Source organism: Eumetopias jubatus, unplaced genomic scaffold (genome assembly GCF_037043125.1).
Source record: "Eumetopias jubatus isolate StellerSeaLion01/CBP00866 unplaced genomic scaffold, mEumJub1_p1.0 scaffold_15, whole genome shotgun sequence".
NCBI classification, from domain to species: Eukaryota; Metazoa; Chordata; class Mammalia; order Carnivora; family Otariidae; genus Eumetopias; species Eumetopias jubatus.
Genome location: NW_028274821.1, coordinates 67659835 through 67683876, shown reverse-complemented (window position 1 = coordinate 67683876; position 24042 = coordinate 67659835). Strand labels below are relative to the sequence as shown.

Here is a 24042-nt window from a genome sequence, read left to right as displayed (position 1 = left end):
TGTGCAACTAAGTTGTTTCCAATATTTTGCAATGACAGTGTTTCAGTGGATGAATAACTTCATGTATATAGCTTTTTGATATTTTAAATTTAGTTCTGTAGGGTGAATTCCTATGCACATTACTTGGTCAAAGGGGATAAACGTGTCTTTTGACTACATATGGTCAAATTGCTTTCCCAGACAGCTCAACTGATTTATATTTCCATCTTTATTATTTCATAAACTTCAGTTCATTCTCTTACTCAGTCTTTTTTAAGACTTTCTATGTGGCAGGCTTAGTGAGAAGAAAGTGACAGTGGGGGAGAAAGTCCTTTCGAAATAGGGCCCCTGCTGTGCCAAGTGCTGGTGAAGGCACGGAGTACCTGGGAGACTCCAAGGAGGGACTTCCAACTCTGCTGGTGGAAGAGACCAAATGTCATTTGAAAGCTTGGAGATTTCAGTGTATGTTGCCTCTTTGGGATTATTTGTAGAAATATTAGGAAGACCAGCCATGTCTTTGGTCTTGGAGACCCCACTGACAGCATGCTTTCTTCCAAAGAGGGACCCATTCATACCCCCACCCTCCGTCACCCTCCTACGCCCCCATGTGCTATCAAATAGTATAAATTATTCTTCATGGGAATATGGTAACAGTGGATTTTTGTTCCATTCAAGAAGTAATACATGCTCATTATGGAAGATTTAGGAAACACAGGAAAGTGTTTAAAAAAAAAAAGTCACTTATGTTCTTATCACCCCAGGACATCTACTATTATCATTTTTGTATTTCCTTCCAAAAAGAAGATTTTAAAAAAGACTTTAATGGGTAATCATACCGAAGGTCTTTGGAAATTAAAAATGGGTTATTTAAAATCCCAAAATGCAACCACAAATGGTAAACAAAAAAGCAGAAACACTCTGAAGCACCAGCAAGAGCAGAGAGTTTAATTAATTATGATCTTTTCACAGTATGGAATATCAAAATGGCCATTAAAATCCATTTTTAAGAGAATATTTTGTCATGGAAAATACTCCCATTGTAATGTTAAATGAAAAAGCAAAATACAAAATTATATATGCTGTATAATGTCAATTTTGTAGAGAAAAATATTCATGTATGCATAGAAAAAAAGACCAAAATATTAATAGGGGGCACTGTTAGCTCAGTTTACTAGGGATTATCTTTGGAAAGTAGGATTAAGGGTGATTCGTATTTACTTTTTCCTACTTTTCTAGAATTTTTTAATTTCAAATTTTCCACAATAAAAATGTATGGACTTAAAGATCAAGAAAAAAAATTCTGTTTGAAAAAAAAAGGGGGAGGGGATTTCAGGCCAGTGTTCTATTGACTTTGTGGCTCTGCAGCCACAGTTTTAATTACTCATAACCACAAGGCCCCCATGACTCTTCTGGGCTCTTTGGTGTTCATCCTAATTAGAACCTCAGAGTCTAGAAATGAAGGGAATGAAAGAGGTGAGTCTTCGGGCAGTGTAACTAGTTGTTTGAACACCCCTGGTTCAATAAAATTATGTCTTAACGATTTCCATCTTGTCCCTGGGCTTATTTATCCCTTGGTAACTCACTGAGGCAGGGTTTTCCTTTAGAGATACTGCACTGTTTTAATCAGAGTGGATCGTGCTTACTTGTAAGTTTAATGATCTTCTAACCCCCTGGAGAAGGTGGTACTGAGACCCTGATAGACGGGGAAGGAGAACTTTGCACTTTTCCCAGCTCTTTCCAGTCCTGGAGGCACAAAGGTCCATATGGAACCCTGTGTCAATTTCCATTGTCCTTTGGAGCCTTAGCCCAATTCGGGGGTGGAGGGGGGTGGGGGGGTGGGCAACTGTGTGTGCCGTTAAAGGAGCGGAGGTGGTGTGTTGAGCCCAGCAGGTTGCCCCGCCCTCTCCTTTCCACTAAAGGTTCTTCCCTACCTGACACTGCCCGAGGGCTGGGAATGCAAAGCTGAGTGCTTGCCTTCAGGGTGCTCCTATTGCCTGAGGAAGCCCGTGGTGGGTGATTTCAGGCTGGAGGAAAAGGCTCTGGGAGGAATATGCGTGGGTTACTGTTACAGGAGAAGGGTTTCTCACTTAGCCTGAGATTTTGGTCAAGGAAATGGTGCTGGAGTGTCTTGAAGAATGAATAGGAAGTAATGAGCCAGATGAAGCAGGATAGGAAGGGTTTTCCCTTTCTCCAGGAGAACACAGAGGTATGGAATAGTATGTTATGAGAACTGCAAACAATTCAGCATTGATAAAGCCTGGAGAGTAGTGGGAGAGGCTGAAGAGCCCATCAGTTGTTTAATTAACAACTGTGGATTTCCCAAAGCCCAGTAGAGTTAAGCATCCATGTTACTTTTTAAACTCACAGTGCTCTGTCTTATTTCCCCCTCAGTGTCAGCTATTGCTGGAAGTGGCCTGGCCTCTGTTTATCTTCCTGATCCTGATCTCTGTACGGCTGAGCTACCCACCCTATGAACAACATGAATGTAAGTATCTGAGCCTCCCGCGTGAGACTCTCCTGGCACGCGACATCCAGGCAGTGGGCACGGACTACATTTGACCTGTCCTAAGACACTATCTTTAGGAAACACCGCACATGGTTTGGAATAGAAACGCTTCCAATTTTCTGATAAGGCGCGAACTCAGGAAACCATTTTCAGTCCTAGCCAATGGTGATAACAGTAATTATAATAATAGCCAACATCTGTTTCATACATTTTAGATCATGGAAGTAAAAGCAGCTTACGGATAAGTCAGAGGATGGTGATTAAAAGAGCCCCCTGAGGCAGTGCCTTAACTCAGCTGTCATCTGGACCCTGCCAGGCTTTTTTTTTTTTTCATATGCATTACATCTTTATTGCACAGTTGCAAATCAGGGAACATACCATTTTAAGCAGCATTTGTATAGGACTGCTTAGATTGCCTAATATGATTTCATTGGATTGTCATAACAACCTTGTATAATAGACCCTCATTGTTACCGTTTGCTTTAATTTCTCAGTAAGTAAATTGGGGCTCCAAAAAGTGCAGGACTTGCCCGAGGTCACACATCTAATAAGTGACACAGGAAATCGAGCTCCAATCATCTGACTCCCGGGCATGTGTTTGGATAATGGCCTATAATAGTGAGGGTAGAAAATACAGTAGTGGCTAAGAATACAAGCTCTCAATGTCTGGTGACCTGGGTTTAAATCCTGGCCTCGACACTTAACTAGGTATATCACCCTGGGCAAGTGACTTCACTTCTCTGTACCCGAGTGTCCTCAAATCTATCAAAGGGGAATGATGACACCTACCCCATGTGGTTGTCCTGAGTGTCATTCTGTCATCACCATCTTTGTCTCCTGGCTGGGCTCATTGGATGGACTGACTGCAGAAATGTCCCAGTCTGAAGGGTCAACATTTATGTGGGAGGTTTCACTGGGACCTCTGTTCCATTGCTTCAGTGCCTTTTCCTACCATTAGCTAGCTCCGCTCACAGCCCGCTGGCTGCTCAGGATATTTTTGCAGGATATCGTTCTTCAGGGAAGAGATGGGGTTAGGGACACCTTTTAATTGTGTTCTTAGGCTGGTCCCATCTCTCTCTCAGCACGTAGTGGCAGTTTTTTTACCTGCTAATTTGCTAATACATCTTACACATATTCAAGTTTTAAAAAACCCCAAATCCACAAAACCTCAAGAACGTTCCACCGGGTGCGTTTTTTTCTGATTTTGCCAGAAAGGAAAATAGCATAAAATGAAATACATGCTCAATTTGTGGGCCTGGGAGGTAATTCTGCTTTCTCTTTTGGTGCCCCAAAGATTAATGAACAAATGCATATTTGATTGTATTTTAGCATTACCCTAAGCTTCACTGAAGTACATGTTTTAGGGTTTTAGGGAAAACTCAGCCTTTTTATCTGTTACGTTGTGCTCAGGAACGATCACAAGCAGGCAAGATGGTGGAGTGGAAATAGTGCAAACCTTGGCATCAGACAGATTGGGGTTTGTTTGGATCCTTGCTACACCTCTTGCTGAGGTCATGACCTTGGGCAAGTTGTTGAATTTTAACCCAGATCCCTCTAGATCTAGATTATAGATTCTAAGAAATGTGAAATTGCTATACTTAAAGAAGGCAGATGCGACTTTTGCCCCCCCCGCCACCTGTGCATTTCTTGCAACCTTACCCTCCTATTCTCACCACCCTCTAGAGACCTAGCTAGAAGGGCAGAGAGCTGAGATGAAGCCTGCAGAGGTGTCTTGTGCCTGGCAACAAAAGATGGGCGTTTAATTCTTCCCCATAAATCTTTCCGAGTTTGATCGAGAGCCATCAAGGTCCTAATCACTTCCCTGGGCTGTGGAGGTCCATTATGCTATTTGACTGTTGTCCTGTATACCAAATGCCAAGTCCCCATACTGCCTTTTTTTTTTTTGTAAATCGGGTGGGACCTCTAGGGAAGGGTCTTTGTTTTACTCCCCAAGGATTAGCTTGAAATAACTTCCCCTCCACTGCCCCGTGCTGCCTGGACCAACACCACCCTATTTTGGCTGCCAGTATCTTCAGGAGGTTAAAGAGAATCCCTTGATTCTTCGAGTATTTGGTTGGGTTACATAAACTTTTCCCTGCATGAGGAGCAGCTGACCTAGGCAAGGGACCTTGTTTGGTTTTCCTTGAACTATTAACAGGGAGATAAGGAGGTTTACTGAGTAAACGTTCAACAGGCCAGAGTCCCTGCAGAGGGTGGCCACAGTGATCAGATCTTGTTACATCCTTGCTTTGGAGGTTGCCTCTCTGGTTGGACTATGATAGAAGAAAAAGAAAAAAGGGACCCCAATATTGGAAATGCAGAGGGTAGCAATTTCTGGCTGTAGCTTACCTTCTGGGGAGACTCTGTTAGCATATGTGCATGAAAAAAAGTAAGTGAATGAAACAGGATTCCTGCTCTGGAGGAAGGTCGTAGCTGTGGGGTGGAAGGAGTATTTCCGGCTGGACAGTGGTGGAATGAGTACTGTCGTAGGCTCACAACCAGAGTGCTGCAACAGTCCTGACAGGCTCGCTCTCCGGGCCTTTGCCCTGGGCCAGGCTTTCCCTGTAAGAACTCACGCACCACTCACTGCAGCTCTGTGGAGTCCACTGTATTTCTGTCACACGAGGAAACTGACATAGGGGTTGGGTAACTTGGCCGAAGTTGCTACTTAGCAAGTTGCGGGGACTGGATATGAATCCCCATAGGTCTGACCCCAACCCCTGTAAAGCTACACAGCCCTTTGTCACTTAGAGCCATTGTTTTTAATGGTTGTTAACTCTCTTAGGGTCACAGGTAACCCTGAGAATGTGATGAAAGCTGGAGCCATGGCCTTTCTGTCCAAAGGAATTCACACATGCTTGGTCCTTCGGCTAAAACCCCTGGTCCCAGGGCACATTTATCTTGATCTTCATCATTGGCCCGTGTGGCTGCCTACTACAACCAAGGTGTGCCTCTGACACCTAGGACCCGCCCAAGGACCCCCAAACCTGCTGTTTGTCCGCAGCTCCTCCGTAGTGAAGGGAAAGGAGGGTGAGGACGTGGCCTATGGGATGGGGCTCGTAGTGTGGATGAGCGACAGAACAACACTGACAGCAAAGGTAGCTTCACAGATGACATCTGACCCCAAGTTAGCATGTTTATTATGTGCCTTTGAGGAGCTTATGAGCTGGCAGAGGAGGAGAAACTAACATGTTTGGCCAACAAAGGACAGTACCCAAGGGGACTGAGAAGAGAGAGAGCACAAGGGAAGCCTCAGATATAAGGGAAGGAATGTGGATTGGGATCACGGAAATGTGGGTTCCACTCCCAGTCCTGCCCACTGACTCTTTGAGCATTTTTTTTTTTTTTAAGATTTTATTTCTTTATTTGAGAGAGAGAGAATGAGTGGAGGGGAGGGACAGAGGCAGAGGGACAAGCAGACTCCCCGCCGAGCAGGGAGCCCGATGCGGGGCTCGATCCCAGGACCCCGGGATCATGACCTGAGCTGAAGGCAGACGCTCAACGACTGAGCCACCCAGGCGCCCCTCCTTGATTGAGCATTCTCCACCTGCCACTTCATCTCGCTGTGGTCTCCTTAGAGCATGAAGGAATTGGATCTGGCCATTCCCAGGGCCCTCCATATCTCTGGCAGGTGAGGCAGGCAGTGGAAGGTGTAGTAAGGGTCGTCAGGCACTTTCTGTGTGTGGTCTATTCTGCCCCTCTCGTCACTTCCCCACGGCTGAGGTCATGAACCCCTATCTACTGATGATGCAGGTAGATTAAGAACTACTGTCTGATGCCAAGTTTCCAGCTGAGACTGGGATCAGTCCAGTGGTGGCAGGTGTTGGGTGTGAGGGATGGGACGCACACATTTGGGATGGAGCAGTGTATGGGTGGAAGCGAAAGAGATAAAGGTTCCTGTTGAGTCCCCAAAATTGCCTCAGAGAATTAATGTTTCTCTTTGTGTTTTTCTTCTTCTTGATTTCATAGGCCACTTTCCAAACAAAGCCATGCCCTCTGCAGGAACGCTTCCTTGGGTTCAGGGGATTATCTGTAATGCCAATAACCCCTGTTTCCGTTACCCGACTCCTGGTGAGGCCCCTGGGGTTGTTGGAAACTTTAACAAATCCATGTAAGTACTATATCGGGTTTTCTTTCCAAACTTGTCAGTTAATACTCTTCTTCCCTTCTCAACCTCTGGAGAATTTTGAATGGTTGAATTTGAGTGAGGTTGCTTTTGTAAAGGTTTGAAGAACAAGGGCAGGGAGAATTGCTGCCAGGATTGAAGACTGCGGGATCTTACTTTGGTGCATTTTAGGAGTAACAATATGCAGCTCTTACGACAATAAGGGTCCTGTGGTTGGGGGCCATTCTTCCAAAAACTGGTCAGTAAGTAGGGGAGGGGGAGACACAGCATGTCAGCTCTGTGCATTCATTAGCCTACTCACTTAGCAACATTTCCTGTGCATTTGAAGCGGCTGGTCTAGACGCTGGGGGAGGTGGTCCAGAGATGTGCATGGGAGGGGGCCTGCCCTCAAGGAGCTCACTGCCTGGGCTGGGCGAGTTTGTTCCTTTGCTTCCAGATTCTCTCTGACTCTGTCACTGCCCTGTCATACTGCGGGGTCCCAGTGTCTGCGGGTCTCTCTCTTCCCCAGTGTGAGTTCCCCGAGGGCCAGGACTTTGCTTCCTTTGCTTTTGTCTTCTGGCTCCTGGCTTCAATACTGGACATAAATATGGACTTAATAAGTGTTAGCTGAATGAGCCATTGAAGATTCTTGGAATGCACAGAACCATGGCATGAGTTCAAGTGGACAAAGGACTGTAGATGTATCAGGACAGTTCCGAGGAAGCTGCAGCCGGGCCAGACGGGGCCACATTATAACATCCATGGACCTTAGGCTTTGTAGCTTTTAGGGACCCCTCCTTGCACGCAGAAATATTAAAAATTTTATTTGATAACTGTGTTGGTGTAAAGATGACTATAATCCAGGTCGGATTCATTATCATATATATTCATCCTGAATTTCTGAATTTCATTTTTTTAAATTCTGATTTTAAAAGACATTAAAAGTTTTTGTGGACCCCTAAGAGCATCCTGGGCCCTAGGCACTGTGCTTCTGTGTCTCATGGATAAGTTGGTCCTGGATGTGTGTGTGTGTGGGGGGGGGGGTGGGTGTGAGGCCTTCCTGGAGAGGAGGCACGTGGGCTGGGCCTTGAAGGGTGGTAAGATTTGGTTATGTGGACACCCGGGAAGAGCATTCGGGGCAGGGATGGCGGGTGGATGGGAAGGAGTGTAGGCTATTGGTGCTGCTGGCTGTGGCGAGCAGTGGGAGTGGACCAGGGCTGGCCCATGGAACACCGGGCAGCCAGGCGGGGGCATGTTTTCCTGGCAGGTACTTTCTTCAAGCCAGAGAGGCAGCTGGTCTAACCAGGGCTTTTCTTCTTTTCTTGCACCCCCTGCAGCGTGTCTCGCCTGTTCTCAGATGCTCGGCGGCTTCTTCTGTACAGCCAGAAAGATACCAGCATGAAGGACATACACCAAGTTCTGAGGACGTTGCAGCAGATAGAGCATTCCAGTTCAGGTAAGCAGACGCCTTCTGTGCATTGGTTCATGACTGGAAATCGGCCTGCACGGGGTGAGACGGCAGCCCAGGTGGCCTGCTACTTGTTCCTTCAGCACTTTCCTGGGGAGCTTTCCTCCTCAGCGGCTGGCCTGTGTGGCCTCTCTGCAGGTGTTTGAGAAGAAACTGGGAAGACAGTGAATGTGCCAGCCTCCTCCAGGGAGACAGAAGAAAAATCACCAGAGAGGAATGGCACAGGCCCCGCATTAGGACAATTGGGGGGTGCAGCTTGCTGCCAACTCCGTTTTTTTTGGAGTTGCCCGTATGGTTGCTGCGAATGGGCCAATTTATAGACAGGGGATGATTATGTATGCATAAGAGTGATTAAAGTTGCAACTTGATACGGATAGGTGAAAGTTAAGCCTTTATTTCTAAAAGGGAAATGCAGCTTATCTTCCGCCTAGTCATTTGATTTCGTCTGAGGGGCGCTTGACGTCTGATCTTTTTAAGTGAAGTTTTCATCTCTGATCTGGTAAGTGCCCAGGGAGCTTCTTGCCGGCCACTGAGGAAGTATCTGAGGAGCAGGCACGGGCTGCAGAAGTCATGGAGCAGCCTGCCAGGCAGTGGCCTACCAGGGGGACAGTCTCCTGGGTGCAGGCAGTCATGGCGTGCCTGGTCTGTAGAGAATTTAAAAGTAGTAATGAAGCTGACTAAGAGTGGGTCTGCTTTTTGTCTTCACCATGTACCGGTGGTTCTAAACAATGTCAGTCATAAATTACTCCCCATCACGGGCCAACTGCTGCCACCGCCCCCTCCAGGAAAGTACCTTTTACTTGGTTTGGTGTTTTAGGAGGGATGGGGAGGGTCAGCTTCTGCTGAAAAGCCTCCCGGTTTGTGACCCACCTGGCAAAAGAAGAAGTGGTGTGAAGTGCTAGAGTTTCCACCAGACTTGGAGCATTTTCTTGGGAAGACAGAACGGCCCTTTCCCTGGGCAAGAGAAGAGGCAGTGAGCAGCATGGGGCCCGATGGCCCAGGGAGTCGTGTGCGAGTGGCAGGGAGCAGGGGTCACTTCCGCTCGGAGAGCGGCGTGGCCATGCATGGGTTCCTGGGTCAGCTGCGATGAGCTCCTGGCTGGACCACTCTGGGCTGCCCGGCCGGGCCCTCTGGGTGCTCTTTCCTTGCCCTGTAAGCCCCTGACCTTGCACACGCATCTCTGTCCCAGTGTAGGACCTAGGGCTCACAGCCACCAATCGAAGTCTCCGTCCTTTCTGATCTGCTGGAGGGCCCCTGCCTGGCAGACCAGAGGCAGAGCTCGGGTTATTTCTTCTACTACAGAGACTCAGTGTGGCCCATAGGAAAGAGTGCTAGGGTATATTACTTGTAGCTTTGTGACTTTGTGAATAAGTCATTTAGGCCCCTTGAGGCTATTCTTCTCATCTGTGGAATGGGGACAATAGGAGAACCTATCTCGTAGGATTGTCGTGAGGAATAGATGAGATAACACACGTAATTGCTTAAAAACAGCCCCAGACACAGAGGAAGTACTTAGTGAATATGAGCTGTGATTATTTTGAAGTGGTGACATCTTAGCCAAACCATTTAACCTCTCTGAGCCTTAATTTCTTCAGCTGTAAAATAATAGGTAACCTGCAACGTAAAATGTCAGACCTGACACAGTGTCTGACACATAATAGATGTTCAATAAATGGGAGCCACTCTAATTCTTAGGTGTCAGTGAGGCATTTCTGAGCACCTGGCCTTCCTCTTCTGCCTCTCAACTTCATGGCTGGGGAAACAGACTAACAGATGGGGCTGAGTTTCAGATCTTAGTGGGGGCTTCCTTAGACACAGAACCATTTTTCTTCTTTGAGCAACCGGAGACATGAGATAGGGTGGAAAAGAGAAGACAAACCTTATCTGTCCAAAAAACCTTATCTGCAAAGCTCTGAAGAGATGATCTCCTCTGATTTTGATTGTATTATATCAATGCTTATTACTCATCTCGCCATTCACCCAGTCCGTTTCCTTGTCTACCCTGCAGTTCCTTCTAGATTGGTCCCACCTTTCTTTGCCTATCTTGCATCACTAAGCCAGGCCTTGGACTGGAGGGAAATGCGCAGAAATGTTGCTTCTTCTAGGCAAAATCAGTCACTTTTTGCCAAATTTGAATAGCACTCTAGATTTCAGAGAGAATCCAAGGCTGGGGTATGTCAGTGTAGATCCTGACCTAGAGACCTGTGTTTATCTGCACTGACAGCCCTACTCACAGTATGATGATGGGCTTAGCCCTCTTATACGATCACTGTCAGGATTGGAAGCATCCTTGCCCTCGTCAGCCTTCCCTTCTACACACCCACTTCCTATGATGAGACCTACCTCTCACGTGGCAGCTCATTTTGGGTAGTAAGAGCTCTAATTAGCAGAACATACTCACTACCCTGCTATACCTTCCAGTCGATGAGGCTAATTCGATTTCCCTTGAAATATTTAAAGACAGCTCTTGTGTGTTTTTTTTCCCCTTCCTTAAGTCTTTGATTTTTCTAGGCTAAACGTCCTCCGTTCCTCTTCTGGAATATTTTTTCCTCCCTGATTTCTGCCTCTCCTCTGGTTGTGTTTCAGTGTGTTTATGTCTTCCTTGAAGTTTTTTTTCCACTTTTTTTATTATGTTAATCATTATACTGTCTTCCTTGAAGTTTATCAGAAATTGCAACGGTATTCCAGCATGGAGTAGAGGGGGATTTTTGTCTCCTGTGTTGTGAGCGCTCTATTTCTGTTAATGCAGTATGAGATTGCATTGGACTTTTTGGCATCCACGTCACACTGTGGACTCCTACTCTGCATGTAGTCAACCAATATTGCAGTCTTTTAAATACACAGTATTGCAAGTTACTTGTTCTCCATTTCTTAATCACGCTGTTGGCCAAAAGGGAAAACATCTATTTCCTTTCTGTTTTACATTTTTAAACTCCCTATGTCATTTTGTCCTACCCAAACCATTGTAGTTTCTGATTTTGCCATGTGTATATTTGCTGCTTCTTACCGTTTGCTGTCACGTAGGAATTCGGTAACAAGCTCTCTTTGTTCTCATCCAAGTCATTAATAACTGTGGCCTAAGGCTGGAGGTTTCGATCAGTCCATTGGAGACTAATAATCCCTTTGGACTACTACTACTCAGGCTCTTACAGATTCACCAGCCTATGGTGTCATCATTGCTGGGCCCCTGGCCTGTGATCTAGTTGGAAGACTTATTTCTTTCAACTTAGATTCATTAGACTATCCACAGATAATTTGTGGATATGGGGGTTCTGTACTTAGGTACTATCTTCTAATTCCATGGTTTCCTGGACTGGAGCATCATTTTATTTCTACTTATTGGATGAGACCTTAGAGGTCTTTTAGTTCATTTATAGATAAATGGGTTGACTCATTCACTCATTCAGCCAATATTTATTGAACCTGTTATGTGCCAACCAGTGTTCTAGGTGCTGGGACACAGAGATGTACAAAACAAAATGTCCCCGGTTCATATGGAACTTCTTTTCCAGAAAATAACCTGATCCAGAAGGGGGAGGGACTTTTGCAAGTTTGCACCGCCACCAGAAGGTTATTCTAGGAATGGAGGACAGCTAAATGTTGCTTCATGAAATTCTCTTTCTACAGTGCTGTCTTATGCTGTTCTAGGAATCCTTCAACTGAGAAGGCCGCTAGTTTTGAGAATTAAATCACAGACAAGTCTAATTATTCTTGAAACCGTCCTAATTAGAAACCCACCTAGGAAGCCTTACAGAGGGGCCTTGCCCTATTTTCTCATCACTGGAACTCTCTGGACATTTTACTGTTTTCTTCCTAAACCTATAACCACATAGGTTGAGCAGAGGTTAAGTTAATGTTTGGGAGTCCACGTGAGGAGCATTCCTTCTTCATAAGTCCCCATTGTGACTGCAACACAGCAGAAATATAAAAATTGCACAAATTCTCAGGAACTATAGAAAGAGAGACAGGTTTAGATTCTGTCTCTGAGATGCAGACTGGCAAGGATGCATGTTTCTCTGAGTGAGTTTGATGTAGTATCTGAGATTATTTCAAGCAGTATACAGACGACAACTTTTAACTCTATCAAATTGCAACTTCATGGGTATTATTGCTTAGGAGGATGTTAAATAGAAAAAGTTAAGTTACAGAATACGTTGTTTTCTGTGCATATGGTAAAACTTGCGAGAGCAGTTTGTAAATGATGGAAAATTGGAAAATGCTGGTATAAGAGAAAGAATTTGGGGCTTTGTGTTAAGATTCGTTTTGGGAACAAATTCAGGCTCTACCCCTCATTATCTGTGAACCTTGAGCATGTTTAGATTTTCTCTGACCCTCAGTTTACCTAGAAAATAGAGATTACCCAAGGGTCATTGAACATTGGATCGGATGACATCTGTGGGGATGGCTAATAGCGGGGGTACAGCATATAGTTGACACATAATAAATCTGAGTTGGCTCGTCTCCCCTTCTGTTCCTGGCTGACTGTTTGGTTTTACCAACTTGTTCAACCTCTCTGGGCCTTGACTTTCCTTGCCTTGAAATTGGGACTTTGGCAGAACAACCTGAAAATGTTTCATCTTGGAAACTTGGTCAGTATTTGGAAGGGGCGATCACCTGGGACTAACCAGTGATGTGGGCTATCCCCCAGACTGCAGTTCTCGAAGGCAGGACGGGGCCTTGTTCATGGCCCTCCCCCAAGCATTAGCAGGCATATGGTAAGCAATCGGGGGATCTTTGTGGAATAAAAGTGAGAGAAAATTACCTGCCCTTTCTCCTTCACAGAATATTTTAAGGGTCAAGTGAAAGCGCTTTGAAAGTTATGAAATCCCAGCACATGTAATTTTCTAGTTGATTCCCTCGTGTGAACCCAAGTCAATTGGGCTAAATAACGACGACAAAAGTTCTTCATACAGTCTCAGCTTGCTTTCTTCCACAGGGTTCACATTCCAGAACGTTATAGGTGCTGCTATGAACCTGGAGGCCGGAAGTAGATTTACTGAGAAGCTAAAGAAGGTTCACTCTCCTCAGCCCCTTTGAAGGCCCTGGTAGAGATCTTAGCTATCAGAAAGTGTCAAAGCAGGATTTTTAAAAAAATATTCTTTTTTATAAAGAGAGACTCCCAAATTGTGTCAGCCTCAGGCCTCATAGACCTGTAACTGCTCTTGCCAGAGGCCCTGGGGAGACAGGAAGAAGTGCCATCTTCGTTAGCCTCCCTCTTGGCCCTTCCCTCAGGCTCTGTCACTACACCAGCCCACCTGCCCCTCTCTGGTGAATCCGGCAGGTTCAGATGGGGTGACTAGCCGACTGGCCAGAGCCAAGGCCTCCCCAGTGGGCCTGGTGTCACTCAGATCAGGACTGAGCTAGAGAAGATGTCCCTTTGCTTTCTGCTTTGTTTTTTCTACTTGTTTCCTTTTCAGCTATTTAAACGTATCGCTTAGTGCTACCCACCAGGCTCTTTAGCTGGCTTCCTGCTGAACATTACTGTTCATACATCCACTTTACCCCAATGCCTCGTTCCTTCCCCAAATCCTGGAGTTTCCGCTACAGATTCTCATCTCTAAATGGCACCATGGGCCCAGGTTCCTCTTGAGTTTACGCCAAGCGAGGTCAGCACTTCCTGCTTGGCTGGAAGTTGGGAAATGCACATCGTGGGGGCGGAGGCTTCTTGCCTTCCTGGGTGGGCCATCCTCACATCCCCTATAAGAAGTTCCCAACTCCCCCACTATCCCTCATTTTCATAGTTAATTAGGCTCTTGTCCACTGCTGTATCCCATGGCTGCTCCCTCAGCCTTGCCATTGCTTATGCTGCTCTGGGACAATTCCTATGCTTGTGGAGGTGCTGTGGAAGTTCTCTGTCTTTATCAGCTCTGACCTGGCCCAATGGATAGGATTACGGGGGCGTTCTGTGGTGTGGCTGGATGCCAGATCCCCAGTCTCCCCCATGTAAGGGACTCAGCAACTTCCATCCTTAGCCAAGATCTTAGCTCTCCAGGTGTCAGGCCCTGTTCCAAATTACAGCCACCCTAATCCTTTTTAATGGAAGCTGAGTGGGTGTTCTTTGGGACTTCAGAAGATCATCTTCTGGACCTGCTGAATCAGGCCAGGCCAGGTAGGTGGGACAGTTGAGAGATGGCTTTCAAGCTATATAAGTAGGACTGGCAAGTTACACATATCTGTGGATGCCATGTACCCCACCATCCACGTGAATGGCACTCCCCCTGAGAATTACGCTCCCTGAAGTTGGGTAGTGCATGGCCTATGTGGCTCTTTGCTGTGGCCTGGAGGACCTATCTCAGCACCTCCCAGTGAGGACTAGGGTTATAACTGGCCCCCCCACTGTGCCTGGTCCAGGGGCTTCGGAAATGCCTTCAGTCCGGGATGTAGAGCCCTCTGAAGCTTAGGAGAACTTTTCTAGGAAAGAACAAGGAAGAACTTTGGGCATTTTGTCACTGGGCTGGAGTTGTCACTTTGGAAGACATGCCACATCATGGAGATGGAGGGTTGGAAGGCAGCAGGCGTGGAGGAGAGATCTAGGGCAGCGCTGCATGCACCCCCACATCCCGACCTGGGTCTGGAGCTTCTCCGTCCCTTCAGCTACCTTTTGTATGTCAGTGCCATAGCTGCCATTTTCTGTATGTTCATGGGACAAATCTGGTTTGTTTGGCCTTTCTGATGTAAGACTTATGTGAATTAAGTCCTCAGGGTTATGCTGGATTTTTACTTAGGGAAAAGGGTCCTTACTTTCTGACTGTTGGATTTACTGGTAATACTGCGAACTCACCGTGTGGACCTTTGATTCCGCTCTGATCTTTGAAAGGCAAGCAAACCTGATCCCCCAAGGGCAGGGCAGGCTTTGGTGACACGGCAAGGTAGCAGGGAGTTGAGCAAACATCCAGTAAACATCCACTGAGCAGTATAATTTAGCGCTAAGAGAACACTTGGCAGCCTTGGTTCAAATCCTGGCTTTTATGCTTCTCACCTATGTGACCTTGGATAATTCCATAACATCTCTGTCTCTAGTTTCCTCAAAATGGAGATACCAACGAGCTAATACGGGTAAAGCATTCAGTGCAGTGCTTGGCACATAAGAGGCACCAGGCTTGTACTTTAGTTCACTGCCTACCATGTGAGATAGGGGATTTTGTTCCTTTTTATGCACAAGAAGGAGCTGAAGTTCAGAGAGGCTAAGTAACTTGCCTAAAGCAGCACAGCTGGTGAAGGGAGGAAGAAGGCTGGACCTTCAGTCTTTCACACTCTGCCGTTACTGCATCCTACAGAGAGCAGCCGACGGTAGCCAGAAACTTCCCCAAGGTCACCGGGTAATGGAGTATGGATGGCTGGCATCAGCAAAGAGACAAGAGGGCTTCTGGGAGAAATACCAGACTTCCTTCACTTCCCAGCTTCATTGCGGAACATGCATGGGTGGAACGTTCCCCAAGTCCTGTCTAGAAAGAAGATCCTGTGACTCACAGCCATTTCTCCTTCTCTGCCCGAACCCCTTCTTTCCATTATGGACAGCCACCAAAGTTAAGGCCGCAGCCCCAAACTTTGTTTTCTGTCCTTGTGGGCCTCCTGTGAGTCATCTTTTGGGGAGATCTGATGACATATGTGTCAACATTATATCATCAGACTGGAAATTTCTTGAAATCTTTGCGTGATTGCAGTTCACGTTCTGCATGCACTTGTTGAAAGCTCTGATCTAGGGCCTGGAGTTTCATATTTTGAAACTTTTCAACCTACCGTGAGGAAGTTTTCCCAGACATGTCACAGCTAGGCTGTGTCCTGGAGCCCAGGCCGCTGGTTTCCATCCAGGGTAGGGGTCTGGCCCCAGCTAGGCTGTAATCAGGTAGATGCAGTGCTGCACAGCTATGTTGAAATATTACTTGAACTAAACTGAATCAGAGGTCAACTTTACCCAGACAAGAATAGAAAACACAGGGCGCCTGGGTGGCTCAGTCGTTAAGCGTCTGCCTTTGGCTCAGGTCATGATCCCAGGGTCCTGGGATCGAGCCCCGCATCGGGCTCCCTGCTCTGCGGGAAGCCTGCTTCTCCCTCTCCCGCTCCCCCTGCTTGTGTTCCCTCTCTCGCTGTGTCTCTCTCTGTCAAATGAGTAAATAAAATCTTAAAAAAAAATAATAGAAAACACAATTACACTCAATTACAGGACGGCATGTACCCCACAACAGTAGACTGCCTTTAAAAAGTTGAATTGTTAACATCAAGAACAGTGTTTGAAGAACAGTGTTTCATGTGTCTCGCTTTTCCAAAGATTTATTTACCCCGTGGGTGGCGAAGAACAATTTGGGAGTCCAGTGTGTTTCTAGTTGAAAGCCTCCCATCTCTTGCCCTCTCATCACTGTTGCATTGAGGCACAAAAGATGATCTTGGAGTGACACCTCACCGAACAGATGAAGTTGCAGCAAGTAATGATGCTGTTTTACATTTTGATATATTGTTACATTGAAGGCTTATAGTGGCATTAGCAGGTTGATATTATCAATATTTTATTGACGAGGAAACAGGCTCAAAAGGGCTATGTCTGTTGCCTAGGGTCACAGAATAAAGCTGTGAATTGAATCTGGGTCTGTGACCCCGAGGCTTAGCTTTTTTCCGCCATACCATGCTGCCATGTTGCCTTATTCCAATACCAGGAAGCATGGGTGGCATCATCCATATTTTGATGCCAAAAATGTGATGAAGTGATTTTTTTTAAAGAGTGAAGTGATTCATTGAATTCCCCATAAAGTAGAAAGAGCCAAAGCTTTTTAGCCAGAGCTGATTAAATTCACATTTACCACTTGCTTGCTCTGTGACCTTGAGCAGGGTATTAACACCTCTCGGTCTGTTTCCACATTTGAAAAATGGGACTCCGACATTTCTCGTAAGCTTGTTTTAGGCATTCTAGAGAAAGAGTACATATAACGAGTCTGATGCTCTGTAAATGCTAATCACCTTCCTCTGCCCACAAATCACTACTTTGTCCCTATCTTGGTACATTTTGTTTTGAAAGTAAGGGAAAACTAAGTTATTTATACATTATATATATTAACAGTTATTCCTTTAGTTCAGCCCTGGAAAGAATCCCTTTTCAGCCCCTACCTCATCTTAAACTCATCTTCCTTTCCTCTCCTGTGTTCCTAGAGCTCTCGAGGTCCTGGGGCTAGTTCCGATCCCACACTGCCTCATGTTAGGTGTGTCTGGTTGCGTTTTCAGTTGGAGACCAGCTCATCAGTGAGGACTGATGCCTCAGACTCTCTTCTTTTTTCCCAGCTCTTTTTCTCTCCGCCCTTTCTCTTTGATACAGTCTTCCCTGTTCTGGACTCTGTGCTTCTTCATGCTTTTGGCCTCTTTCCTTCTCCTCGTTCTTTGTCTTTTCCAGGCATCTTCTCACACCTTCCCACCTCCCTGGCCTTCACAAAGCATTCTCCATGAACAGTGCTTTCAGCTCTTTCCTTGCTTTGTCTAATGCTGGCTCCTCATCTCTTCCTCTCTTTTTCTTCAGGTCCAGAATTCATGTGGGCCAACGTGACCTCCGTTACCTTTCATCTCTTGTTACCTTCATTTCCTGCCGGGCTTCCAAAGCCAGCCGGACTGCCTGTCACCCTGACTGCATTAGGAGTGCTCCTGGCCAGTGTGAACCCATCACCCTTTCCCCCTGGGGCCACTGCCTCCACTCATTCTTTGGGGACCTGGTTGCCATTCAGGTTCTTATCAGCTGACATTAGTCCTCATTCCAGCAGCAGCCAACAGCCCACCTTGCCCACTTCTCAGTAAGACATGGGTCTGCTCCTGTAGATGTCTAGGTGAAGTAGAAAGTAGGTGTCACTCTCCACCCCCTGATTTTAACGATGACTGATTGTGGAGTTGCAGACAGGGCTGGAGGCTCACAGGTCTGCCCACCTCATCCCACTCCATCTCCTCTTGGCAAGGACATGGATCATGTCTTCATATAGCATCTTGTTAGTTACAGGCTCCTGCCTTCAAGGAGCACTGAGAAATATTGCTCCTTTGAACCACAGTACTAGTGTTCTGGGTTCAGTAGCCATTCTGTAGTTTGTTGAATTAATGCAAGCTAACCCTATGTGTTTCATAAGCTTAGAGTACTTCCGTTGGTCTCAGGAGAAGACTCTGGCTTCCCTGGTACTTGCCGCAAAGGGTTCAGGGAGCATAACCCTAAATAATCTGGTTTCTCTTGGGGCCGCTTCACATAATTGTCATCTCTGAGTTTATCAACATTTGTTTTGAACTTGTTGGAAATAACCCAGACTCCTAGTAAAGGTAAACCTCCATTTCTGGAAAACTGGAGGCTCAGAGAGCGTAGTGATCTCTCCAAGGCCACATGACTGGAAAATTCTGGAACTGAGGTGTGAACCGGGTGAGCCAGACTCCAGAACCTGAGACTGGTTATGCCTACGTATCCCCTCAGCAAGCCCTCACTGTAGTAAAGAAATCCAAGAAAGTAGAGCCCTAACATCAGGAAAAAAAGAAAAACCCTAACAACAACAAAAAAAACACCTGAGTGTGTTTGTAACTAGCCCTTTCGTAGCAGAGAAATGTTTAAAGGTTTTGTTTGTACGGCCGGACAAGCTTCAGCTGAGTAAAGCCAGGAGTTAGTTAAATCCACCCTGGTCCCCCCAGGCCATTACCCATTTGACAGGGTGAGGGCTGGGAGACCCTCTTGGGGTTCTTTTTAGAAGACTGTCTGGGCCTTGGATGGACGTGTTCGCTTTCTACGAGTCTTTTTTTTTTTTCTCCTTTGCCTCCTCCACCCACTTCTTAAGCAGCTGATTGCTGTGGTTCCTTTTCATGTTGAACAAAAGAGACTACAGGGATCTTGAAACTGGAGCTGGGGACTGGAGGGTACTGACCGAGAGTAACCCCAGCCAGCTCTGTGGAGGGCTTCCCTCCCCCTCCTTCCTGGCCCTCCCCCTCCTTCCCCCTCGTCCTCCGCTGGGCGGGAGAGGAGCGGAAGCCACGCTAAGTGGCTGAGAAAGCATCTTGCCCTGTGTGGGGCCTTTCCCCTGGCCGCTGTGGAAGTCTTTCCTTAGCTTGGTCGGTGAGACCTGGCCCAGAGGATTGGCAAGAGACTGAGGAATCTGCCCTCTTCTTCCTCAACCCACAGACACACGTTTCACTTGTTTTGTTCTTTAGACTCCAAGATCCTGAATTGGGGTTTTTTTTGGCTTTAGTTTTTTTTCTTCTTTCCTTTGCCCTACCTTTCTACATCCAAAGCAAGGCGCTCAGGAAATGGAGAGGCCACCGTTTGCTCCTCCAGGTGCAACCGAGGAGGCTGAGTTCCGTGGGTGGACTATATTGGTCCATATTGGAGAGATTGCAGCAGGAAAGCTCGCTTGGCCTTTTGCTGGGTAGTCAGTCTGGGTCTTCTCTGTGGGCAGCGGGGACTCACGTTGAATTTAGCGACCAGTCCAGCTCCGTGATAAGCATGTACACACCCTGTCAGTTACCTGTGTTAACTGTCGAGGCCCATCAGCTCTTTCCCTCTGAAAGAGTACTTTCCTGGGCTTGATCTTGGTTTTCAAAACAACTTGTGAATGGTATTAGCTCCATTTTACGTCCAAGGAAACTCAAGCCCAGAAAGATTAAGAAAAGGGGAAAAGCAAGGTTCATGGCTCCACACTTAGGAAAGAGCAAAGCCAGGACTTGAATTTGGATCTTCTGGTGCCTCCTCTGTGGCAGGCACTGCTGTGCTTTGAAATGACAAAGTCCTGGCACCTTTTTTTTTTTTAAAGATTTATTTTAGAGAGAATGTGAGCAGGGGGAGCAGAGGGAGAGAGAGATCTCAAGCCGACTCCATGCTGAACACGGAGCCTGACACGGGGTTCCATCTCATGACCCTGAGATCATGACTTGAGCTGAAACCGAGAGTCAGATGCTTAACCAACTGAGCCCCCCAGATGCCCCTCAAGGCACTTCTCTTCTTCTGGCAAAAAGATGTGTGCCCAGACAACTGTAGCTCCATCCGTGTGCTGCTTGAGGGAAACAGAGGAAGCTATTAGAGCACAAGGACAGCCACCTAACCCATCTTGAGGGTGGGAAAGTCCGGGCAGGCTTCCTGGAGGAGATGACTCATGGGCCAAGTCATTAAAAAAAAAAGGGGGGTAGAATTAGGCCAAAGGGAAGAAGGGCCATTTCAGACATGTGACCTCCATATTCTTGGCTTCTCCACTCATTTTCCTGCCAGCTACATAATGGAGAAAACAGAGACCAGAGGTACCAAGCCACCCCACTCTGGCCCCCACTATACTCCTTTCTCGTCCCTCTCCCACTCTATTCCCCAAATCTCTTAGGTTTTGAAGAATCTTCTCTATGTTTATCTGGTTGATTTATTTATTCATTGAAAAACATTTATGGGCACCTAGTATGTACCCCGCGCTACAACTACAGGGTGTCCTGGGCCTGCCATGATGAGAGATCTCCCCAGCCACAACCTCAAGAGACTTTTGGCCGTCTGTCCTTTTCCAGAATTTGGCTTCGGCCTGACTCTCCTCCCTCCCCGCAAGTATTTACGGACAAGCCTCATCTTGGTCACTTGCATGACGTGTCTTCCTCATTCTTCCTTCTGCTTTATTGACGTTTCTTCATCTCCCTTATCAGCCTCGAAAGTTCCTTGAGGGCAAGAACTGTGTCCTTACCTTCTCATTACACTTCACTTCGGTACTTTGGTAAAGTTAAGTGAAAGAAGCCCTTCTCGATAATCACAAAATCATTACCATTTATTGAGCATATACCATGAGCCGGTTGATCATGATGTTCATGCAGGTGGGGATATTGTTATCCTTGCCTCTTAGGTGAGAAAAGTTGGTCTCAGGAAGGCAAAATGCATTTCTCAAAGCTGCAGTTAATAAACAGCAGAGTCTGACATCAAAGTTAGGTTTTTCTGGCCCCACATCCCTGATTTTTGTACCACTCTACTGTTTCTCAAACTCAGCTACAGTCGCCTGGGGCGTTGTATAAAATTCTGATACCTGGGTGTCAGCTCCGAAAGTTCTGCTTCGATGCTGGGGCTTGTACCCTGGGCATTGGGGTTGTTGTAACACTACCTATTCGAGTGTAATCCTAGCCAAGGTTGAGAACCAGTGCACTGCCCCACATTGCCTTTCTCTGTCCATGCTGGCTCTAGCGGTTGGCGGCAGCGGTGGTGTGTGAATCTAGGTCCACATGTGTGGTACGCATGTGACCAGAATGGGCTTCTTTGTAGCCAGGGATCTTTGACCCGCCCTGCTGCTTCCCCACCCAGTGACCTCTCCACCCTGCGCACGTGCACTGCCCAGGGTTGTTGACTATTGAATCGGCCCCTTGGTTCTTCTGTCTCATCCAGGGGACTTACTGAGAGGCGGTTTGAGTTTGATCACATCCAGCTGTTCTCATCCTCAGAGCCTGTTGACATAATAGAAGAGTCTTATAAACACACCGAGCCTCCTGGCTGGTCTCAGGAGTGTTGCTCATGACCTCGACCCATTGCCAGTGCAGCCTGGGTCAGCCTCCCACACTTCAGCAATCGTGCTCTGGTGCAAAGAGGCTGTTGTGAAGTTCCCTAGCACAGTGCCCACATTCAGCTCTGGCTTTTCACACTCGGGAGGAATTTGTGGTCCATGTGGTCAAGGAGGGTCAACTCGTGTGTGGATCCTGTTCTATCCGGGGCTCAGAGATGTCTTTATTTTACCCCTTATTTTACAAAGCAAGGCAGTGGAGACACAGCTTAGGTGAAATGTCCTGGCGGATGAATGGATACAGAGCCCAGCTTTTCTGACCCCCCATTGTGGTGTTTTTCCCATTGTTCCACAACGGTCAGTGTCAGGCTTCAGTTGAAGCCACTAGCTTTCCTACCTTCCTTCTTGGACGCTATTGTTGGGGTAAACACCTGGATGTTACTTTGTGTCCCTGGGAATATAATATAGGGATCCTGTTTGCTCCTGGGGTGTAGCTCGGGAGTTGTCCTGATATCTCTGGGCCCTTCTTGGACCTACTCAACTGAAAGAAAATCTGTGATAGTGCTGAGATATTTCTCAAATCTTCCCAGCCCTAATCTCACCTTCTAGTATTTATGATCTAGCCATCATTCTTTGTTAATGACCAGTAATTCTTTGCAAGGCTTTGATCTGGGCACAGGGGTACAGAGATAAAACACACATCCTGGGGGCACCTGGCTGGCTCAGTCGGTAGAGCAGGTGACTCTGGATCTCGGGGTTGTGAGTTCAAGCCCCATGTTGGGGGTAGATCTTGCTCAAAAAAACCCACACACGTATTCTGTATCCTAGGAGCGTAGTCTAGTGGAGAGAATATGCAAATAAACATTCCTTAAAGTATGGTCCCCAGACTCCTTGCATTGGGAGTACAAGGAATGCTTATTAAAATATAGATTCTTAAGCCCCACTCTTGATCTGCTATTTCAGAATCTCTGGGAATTGGGCCCAAGAAACTGCATTTTAGTGTGCTCCCGAAGTGAATCTTAGGTGCTCTGAGGTTTGGCAACTATAGGAGTGAGCCCTGCAGTAAGAGTATAGTGTCATATATGATGGGGAGCACCAGGCTGGTGTTCATCTGCAGGAGGGAGGACCTCTTCTGAGGAGGCTGGGCAAGGACCAGCTTCTGGAAGGTGTCATGAGGAATAACCAGGTGTTAGCATGTCAGGTTTAACCAGTCATTTCTCTAGAGGTGTGAATCATGCTTAATTTATCCTTTCTATAGCTCTAAATTATTCAAGTTTGCTTAAGAACATACCTGGATCGGGCAGCAAAGATGAGAGTCTGGTTGGGTGTTTTTGCCTTCCTTCTGCTTTATCTCTGCATATGATCCCCCTTCGCTCCCAGGATTAACTCCTGTCCTCTTCTAAGCCTCACACTAGCCCCGGTTCAGATCAGACTTCTATTTCGCATCAGTTAAATGGTTGGGTTTGCAAGGTTTGCCCCCTAGAGGTCTGTTAGTGCCTGGGCCTGTGGGCTGCAGTCTGCAAATGAGCGAATGAGCGTTGCCTAGGCACGTGGTCATGGTGAGCTGCTTTTCTCTTTTATTGAAAGAAGTTGGGTTATTAAGAGGGTGGGGCAGAAGGAGAAGTGGACGGTCAAATGAGATAGGACAGGGAAAACGGTAGCATTTCAGAGTCAGGGGGCCCCCCCAACATCTGGTAAGAAATCTCTCATTTTGGAGATAAAGAAGCTGAGGTTCAGAAAGATGATATGAAATGCCCAAATGACACCACCAGGCACAGCCTCCAACTCCGGGGACTAAAATTCTGGATTTCTGGTCAGTGCTTTTTCTGCTTCACTACACTGGAATGTACCTAGAGGGTTTATTATTAAAGGGATTCTTTATGAAACCCTGCAGCAATCCAGTCATTTAGTAGGGTTGAATTTTTAAATATATGCTTTTGTTTTCTTACAGTCTAGCAGACCTGGGTTTTGGAGCTCTGTCTCATGTGTTCCAGGGTTGGAATTAAAATGAGATCACATCTGTGAGAGTGCTTTGATAGGCGTAATGCTCTCCTCCAATGGTTCTCAAAGTGCGGGGCCCAGACCAGCAGCAGCTGCATCACCTGGGAGTTCGTTGGAAATGTGAATTCTCTGGCCTCATCCCAGGCTGGCTGAATCACAAACTTTGGGGGTGGAGACTGGAAATCTGTTTTTTTTTTTTTTAATTTATTTATTTGACAGAGACACAGCGAGAGAGGGAACACAAGCAGAGGGAGTGGGAGAGGGAAAAGCAGGCCTCCTGCATAGCAGGGAGCCTGATGGTATGCGGGGCTCGATCCCAGGACCCTGGGATCATGACCTGAGCCGAAGGCAGACGCTTAACTGACTGAGCCACCCAGGTGCCCCCTGGAAATCTGTTTTAACAAGCCTTCAGGTGATTCTGTTGTCCACTCAAGTTTGAGAACCACTGTTCTGCGTCAAGAGATCAGCCTCCCGGGGCCTGTGGGACTAAGACTTTAAATACCTCCGATTTTTAGCTGACGTGGCATTTGGA

The 24042-nt window shown here is 46.7% G+C and overlaps 1 protein-coding gene across 3 annotated transcripts in view; it reads left to right on the top strand.

Annotated features, from left to right (window-relative positions):
* Positions 1-24042, top strand: part of ABCA1 (ATP binding cassette subfamily A member 1) — a 126217-nt gene that overhangs the window by 26153 nt on the left and 76022 nt on the right. For all 3 annotated transcript variants that reach the window (XM_088018728.1, XM_028108727.2, XM_028108728.2), the window contains exons 3-5: positions 2371-2464; positions 6455-6596; positions 7928-8046. In XM_088018728.1, the coding sequence (XP_087874854.1) occupies positions 2371-2464; positions 6455-6596; positions 7928-8046 (355 nt within the window). The remainder of the gene's footprint in view (positions 1-2370; positions 2465-6454; positions 6597-7927; positions 8047-24042) is intronic.